At 26.4% G+C, this 7532-nt stretch overlaps 2 protein-coding genes across 2 annotated transcripts; both read left to right on the top strand.

Moving 5' to 3' along the window:
• The first annotated feature begins 292 nt into the window (after window positions 1-292).
• Window positions 293-3315, top strand: LOC132922278 (CTD nuclear envelope phosphatase 1 homolog). The gene is made up of 6 exons (XM_060985710.1): window positions 293-480; window positions 598-792; window positions 2025-2091; window positions 2226-2416; window positions 2497-2725; window positions 2800-3315. The coding sequence occupies exons 2-6, from the start codon at window positions 694-696 to the stop codon at window positions 2946-2948; spliced, it is 735 nt and encodes a 244-aa protein (XP_060841693.1). The 5' UTR covers window positions 293-480; window positions 598-693; the 3' UTR covers window positions 2949-3315.
• A 121-nt stretch (window positions 3316-3436) lies between these two features.
• LOC132919139 (uncharacterized) lies at window positions 3437-6560 on the top strand. The gene is given in 4 exon segments (XM_060980483.1): window positions 3437-5443; window positions 5446-5504; window positions 5584-5718; window positions 6239-6560. Coding segments are annotated over 4 exon segments (513 nt in total). The 5' UTR covers window positions 3437-5361; the 3' UTR covers window positions 6476-6560.
• The last annotated feature ends 972 nt before the right edge of the window (window positions 6561-7532 follow it).

Raw genomic sequence — 7532 nt, 5'->3', positions numbered from 1 at the left:
ACTAGTAGAACACTAATTATTACCGTCCAAATGTTGATGCCATTTGACGACAACAAAGTTGGAAAACAGAGTTGGAAATTCGGTAGTTGTGTGTACTTATGTCGATGTTGTAATGTTATTACTATTGTGTTCGACGCAATACCTCCTCACAACAAACGCCAACAGACAACACATAATACACACGAGTAATGTTTTGGCCACCACACGAAACTACCGTCTTGGAACCTCTTTGGCCATCATGGCGCGAGTCCTTATCTCGTTTTGTTGTTGTTTGTAAAAGATTGATTACAGATGAAAAAAGAAGTAGGAAATTAATAATGTTTCACAGTTATTTTTCAGTTTTCGATTTGATCTTTTTGTTAATCTTGTTTGTTAATATAATCTTTGATTGAACAATATTGTGTACTAATTTTTCTGTATTTAGTTGATCGAATTCATTTTTCGTTTGCCGTCATAGTTCGAAATATCATGTTGAAAACAGTACGTACATTTTGACGTTTAGAAAATCATTTGCAAATGTTTTTTTTTTTTATTTCTAAAAAGCAAGTGTAAATGATCAGTGTATTCATTTACAATTTTATTTAAATTTATTTCCAGACATCATAAATTTTCATCTTTAGTATCAGCAAACAATGTATATCGGCCAAACTGTTAAAGAGTTATGAGTCAATTGTTATAAGATTTACATTTCAAATGTTGAAAGTCATACAGATGGGCATTCAAGCTTTCATGGTGTTAGCCTCGAAGGTGTGGGCCTGCATATGTTTCCTGATAAAACGACAGATTAAAACTGTAAGTTTTAAAATTTAAATATTTGTTCGATATGTGAATTATTACGATTATAGTTTTTTTTATAAATTAAGTATTATGTTGTACCTACTTTTATCATTCCAATTGAAATTGTTATTATATTAAATTTAATATAAGTATATTTAAGTAATAATCCTTTTAATGTATTACAACCTTTCATCTAAGTTAAAATAATATCTTTTAAAAAACTAGCTAAACTCTGATTGTATTATTTAGTAAATATTTTCTATATTACTATCAAATACGAGGCATGTTTCAAAAATAAGGTTTCTGTAATAACTATGATCGAATTAACTTATATTTAAAATACATTTGTTTTACGTGCGTTTATATTATACAATATTTATAAGTTATTTTTCCACCTAATCGCTATTCACTTGGATACATTTTTCATAGCACACTGGCAGTTTTTGTATATCAGCCTCATAGAAACTTGCTGCCATCTCCTTTTGCAGGTATTGAGTGACTTATGTCTTCAATTTTTCATCTATCTCCATCTTTTTTCCACCCAAATGTTTTTTTTTTCAAGAACAAGTGATAATTAAACATGGCAAAGTTTGTACTAAAGGGGAAGGGACGAGTAATCCAAACTGATCTAAGAGAGCTTTTGTGTCGCAATCAACGTGAGGCCGAGCGTTGTCATGCAGAAGATAAACCCCTTTCGTTAGCATACCTCTTCTTTGGTTTTGTATGACTCAATGAAGTTTTTTCAGTCTCACAATGCGAAGCTGCATTTATGGTTGTCCCATTTAGCCTAAACTCAATTAAAAGAAGTTCCTTTCTTGTTTCAAAAAACAGTTGCTATAACTTTTCAGACAGATTGTGTTACTTTAAACATTCTTTTTTTTGGAGAGTGTGATTGTTGTTTGGACCCCGGTGTGAAATGGTGAGTTCATGTCACTTTTCCCGTTACTATATAGTCTAAAAAACCAGCATATCGAACTAAAAACTTACATTGAGCATACACGGAAGAGAGGTGGCAGTGGCTGACATAGAAGCATCTATCGTTAACGCATGTCAGACGCAAAATAAACATCAGAATAAGTTAAGCAAACTTTTGAATGGGAAGGAATTTAACTATACACCAATATTAATAACTTTTGGAAAAAATATTTATTTTTGGTGCTAGGCGCAAGGAGAGCTTATTTTTGAGACGTACCTCGTACATTCTCATAACTTTATAAAAAATTTAAAACTGGTCATTTTTATTACAGGTACGCCAATATCAACCAGTTAAATATGGAGTGTTTCCTTTATTACCATTGTCCAGGCATAGAATAAGTAAGTATTGCAAACATTATTTTGCTTGTAATAACAAGCATTGTTTTTTATGTACATGGTTATAAGTTATTTTTACAAAATAAAAAGTTTTTAAGGCTATTATAATAATTCTATCCTCCTATTCTAAACTATAGGTATGGTAAAACGGAAAGTTTTGGTGCTTGATTTAGATGAGACATTAATACATTCACACCATGAAGGTGTCCTACGTCATCCGTCCAAACCAGAAATGCCACCAGATTTTATTTTAAAAGTTACCATTGAGCGGCACCCAGTAAGATTTTATGTTCATAAGAGGCCGCATGTTGATTTTTTCTTAGATGTGGTAAGTTTTTAAAAATATTTTATTATGCATTGAATACTTTTAAATACTAAATTTCATATTTTCCATGTTACAAAAAATAGGTTTCTAAATGGTATGAGCTGGTAGTCTTTACAGCTAGTATGCAAATTTATGGTGCTGCAGTCGCTGATAAATTAGACAATCGAAGGGGAATATTAAGAAGACGTTTCTATAGACAACACTGCACGCCTGAAATGGGTTCTTATACTAAAGATTTGACATCAGTTTCAAGTGATTTATCGAGGGTTTTTATACTTGACAATTCACCAGCAGCATACAGAGCATTTCCTGGTAATTAAAACACTTTAATTTGTAATTAAAAATGTTTATTTTAAATAATAATAATTTTGTATTAATTTTTTCAGATAATGCAATACCAATTAAATCATGGTTTTCAGATACTTCAGATACAGCATTGTTAAACCTCTTACCAATGTTGGATGCGTTACGATTTACAGACGATGTACGTAGCGTATTAAGTAGAAATTTACACAATCATAACTTATGGCAATGATCTGTTCAATATAACCTGTTGAATTTCGTATTAAATAATATTTTTGACTATTTCAATAATATAATGTGAATATACTAACTAACTTATCTGACTTAAAGCGCAAATATTTAATTTATATTAGTATAAAACTTAATAAATAATAAAATAAGTGATATCTTCTATTTCAACAGCAATACATTCATTAATATTCATTTATTTATTTTACGTCCATGTGTTGTGAAATAATATTTATATAATTTCAAACAAACTTGTTATTTTATAAAACATATTTAATTGAGTTTATAGACTGGCCAAGTTTATATTGATTATTATTGTGTTTTTATTTTTATTAAGTAAATAAAAATAAAGTATCTATTGTAAGGTTCTAGTCGCTGTTATTTCTAATATGCACTTTACAATACTAATAATTATAATAAGTAAAGTGAAATATACAGCATTATAACTTATAAATACTCATTTGTATGGTACGTATAATATATTAATTTTCATTTTTCACTAATATAAAAATTCCTAAACTATAATAATGTGAAATATGTTTTCACTTTCTTTTAATCAAAATTATAGATGATATTCTAATTTCTATACAAATGTATTGCTAATTATTGTTGATTACATTGGTTGATTTCTTGAATTCTGATGCATATCTTTTAGTATTAAAATGAAAACATATTTTGTCAATGCACATTTTAAAAATATATTTTTGTTGTTGATATTCAAAAACCTAGATAAAGTTATAACTTAAAAAATTATAAGTCATTTTGTTAGTTTTTATACAAAAATAAATAATTTAGGTTAACTTTTATTGTTTCAATATTATTTGTTAACTGTAAATTTGTTATATCATTCATCAATTAACTTCCATACTCGAGTATTGATAAAAAAATATATAAATATTATACATAATTAAATTTATCATACTAATTCATCATTGGTACCTAGCCAATACAAATTTAATATAATACTTTCTGAGAACAAACATTTAAAAAAAAAAGTAACTGCTGAAATGTAAAACAATCTTACTGTATAACAATATAATATGCCAATAACTATATATAATTATTATATAATAATATATGTAATATTCAGTCATATTACATTCATGTGATTTAAATTTATTTACATTGAATTTACTATTTAGAAAATAGTGGTATTTTATTTATTATTTAGTTGTGTGCTTACTGTGTGTCTCCAACAATAGTTGTGAAATATTTTCTCTTAATGTGATAAATTATGTATAAACACACATGTAATTTATGTATAAACACATAATTTTAAAAGAATGTTCAAGAATTAATGTAATAATTGTCATTTAGTACTTAATTAAAAATCTATGCCACCAAATTGTGATGTAAATATAGATTATCTTATTTGGTTTTTATAATTTATGTACATATGTTTGTATAAATTATAATAACCAAAGTTCTTAAAATACAGTTTTGTGGTTTAAAAAAAAAATTCATATTACTTTTTCCAATGTTTTAATTTGTATAATATTATGTTTTAATGTTTTCCAAATTATTGTCACCTGTTATCCATTTTTTGTCTACTTAATATTTAAATCATTTTGGACCATTCATATTATTATTGTGATAACTGCAAAATATTTGTTTGTATGCAAGTTATTAAACAAGAATATACAATTAAATCAACATTTTTAAATAATGTATATCTAGTGATAATTTTGTTAATTATTAATCTAAAAATGAACAATCTAATACTGATAAAATTATTGATGTTGAAAATAATGAATAATTTTAAAGTTTCATAATTTTTACAAACTAAAAGAATTTATTTTAAAACTAATAATTTGAGTTGTAATACACTTTAATGAAATTATTCAAATTAATAACTTGCAAATATTTTTTGTTAAATTTTGTTTATATTCAATCCACTGGGTATTTTTTTTACATTAGCATTACATAAAAATAAAAAACTGTAACGTCTTCAATAAAATACATATTATGTGTTTATAATGAAATATTAATTTAATTTGTTAAAATATGTTTATAATTTTAGATTTTGAGTGAAGTGACGGTATCTTGATTGTAAAATGGTATGTGTAGAGTGTATGTATTTTTATTTTTATTAATTTTTAGTCTATATGACTCATCACCCCAAATTTTTACCTTGATATTACCTTTATTCAAATTCTGATTTTTAAAATTTTTAAGTATACCTAAAGATCATATTTTGAAATTTCTGATATTTATGTACTACTTTTTGTCTTGTGGCGATACCAGATAGGGTAAGCAAGCTTAAAAAATGACCCTTCATATATTGTATAATAAAAATTGGGTTTAACTTCCACGGATAAACCTACTCATTAATCATTTGTATTATATCTGATCAGTATTATCATTTCTTAGATTAATTATCAATTTAATATAATATATATTTTTAATTATAATTTTTAATGTTCCCAAAAATCCATAAACGGGTAAAAGATATTGGAACTACTTCTCCACGTCAGTTTAAAAGGCGTTTAAGAAATAAAATAAATTACTTAATAATAGTCTACCGATTGCCACAAATTTTAAAATTCAGTCATCATCTCAGGTACGTTCAATATTAATTAATATAATTAAAAGAAAATAACTTTGTTTAACTTTTTATTTTATTTTTTTAGTTAAATTAAATTGCTCTTTTAAAATCCCCTGCTAAACAACTTCATTCAACCACTATTACTAACAATAACTGCAGTTATACTGAACCATGTGATTCTAATACAACACTGAAACTGAACCTTACTAATGAATTGCATACTTGTATTGTAAGTATTACTTGTTTCAGTATATACATAAGTGCAATTAGTGAATGGCTGTTGGGGCTTAGCACCCCTAAAATAAATTACCTATTCAATTGTTTCCTAAAATATAAATAACTCTTATAAAATTCAACTGTAATTCTTAATTTTTATTATTATTTTACATTGCCCATGATAAATATATTAAATAACATTAGCTGTAACCCTGTATTTGTTTAAAGAAATCAATTTTTGTTGTCAGTATATTGGTACATTATTATACATGATTTTACAGTATATACACTGAACTATCATATAAAGATAGTATATTATTATTGAAAAAAAATAAACTTGAGTAAATTTGTTTTTTTTGTATAATTTTTTATACTTTAAGTGAATATATAATATGGTGGTGTGGGGGCAACACCTTATTGGGTTACTTAACAATTTTCATGTAATATCAGGTGGCGAGTACAGCTCCACAATATTTTAGCTCTAGTTGTGCCACTAGATAGCCTATAGGTACTTATACATTAATTTTTTTTAGGAATATTCTGCAGAGACTCAGCCCATTGAAGAAATATTGTATGAAACTAATAGCATTAAGGATAAAAACCAAGATTTAGTCCAACAAATTCGTAAGTTGGTTGTGCAGTTTAATGTATCACATGGATGTGCAAATAAAATGTTAAATATTCTTAGAAACACAGATCAAGAAGTTCCCAAGGATATCTGTACAATACTACGAGAACATAAAGTTGTTAGACCAATTTCAGAAATTTAAAACGGTTCATAACTTGATTTAGGTATTTGTAATATTGTACAACCTCACTTATTAAAACAAATAAATAATATAATAATAAAATTAAGTTTCAGTATTGATGGTCTCTCTTTAGGTAAAAATTCTAAAACACAATTTTGGCCTATTCTCATGTCATTCATAAATTTATCCATTTTTAAAAAGAAAATTTTTCCAGTTTGCAGTTTTAACGGTAAGCCTGGTGATATAAATGAATATTTAGGACCATTTTATAAGTGAGCTAAATCACATTCTAACTTATGGTATTCAAATTAACAATAAACAAATTAATTTTGAAGTAGCTCATATTGTAGCGGATGCGCTAGCTAAATCATTTTTATTAAACGTTAAAAATCATAATGGGTACTTTGCCTGTACCTCTTCTGAAGTCGAAGGGGAATATGTGGATAGAATTTGCTTTTTAGATGTATCTGCACCGTTAAGAACAAATAACTCATTTAGGGTAAAATCAAATGCTGAATACCATAAAGATGGATTTAGCCCATTAATAGATCTTCCTATTGATATAACAGAGTGTGTAGTTTTGGATTACATGCACTGTGTATGCCAGGGCGTAATGAAAAGACTTAGATTTCTGGGTTAGAGGAAAAAAAAATTCTATTTCTTTAACTTTATTTAATTTAAGAAAATCTGTACCACCAGAGTTTGCTCGTTTACCAAGAAATCTTGATGATCTAGAATATTGGAAAGCAACAGAATTTCGTGAATTTTTACTTTATACTGGTATTATTATCTTAAAATCTAATATAAAAAAGGAACAATACAACCACTTTCTTGTTTTATTTACATCTATTAGAATACTGTGTTCGGATAACATTTTTAATACACTTAGTGATTTGGCTTCAAACTTTTAATATAGAATTTGTTCAAAATTATGTATGCATTTATGGTTCAAAATTTGTTAGTTACAATATCCACAGCTTAATTCATTTACCTTTTTTTGTTAATTTACACGGGACGTTAGATAATTTTAGTGCTTTCAAATATGAAAATTATCTTCAATTTATTAAAAAATCAATGA

This window comes from Rhopalosiphum padi, chromosome 2 (genome assembly GCF_020882245.1).
Source record: "Rhopalosiphum padi isolate XX-2018 chromosome 2, ASM2088224v1, whole genome shotgun sequence".
NCBI classification, from domain to species: Eukaryota; Metazoa; Arthropoda; class Insecta; order Hemiptera; family Aphididae; genus Rhopalosiphum; species Rhopalosiphum padi.
This window is presented reverse-complemented; position numbering and strand designations above follow the sequence as displayed.

Coding starts and splice junctions, on each gene's coding strand:
- LOC132922278 (XM_060985710.1), top strand. CDS start 694: ATGTTGAAAGTCATACAGATGGGCATTCAAGCTTTCATGGTGTTAGCC. Junction 793..2,024: donor TAAAACGACAGATTAAAACT/GTAAGTTTTAAA, acceptor TTTTTATTACAG/GTACGCCAATATCAACCAGT. Junction 2,092..2,225: donor ATTGTCCAGGCATAGAATAA/GTAAGTATTGCA, acceptor TCTAAACTATAG/GTATGGTAAAACGGAAAGTT.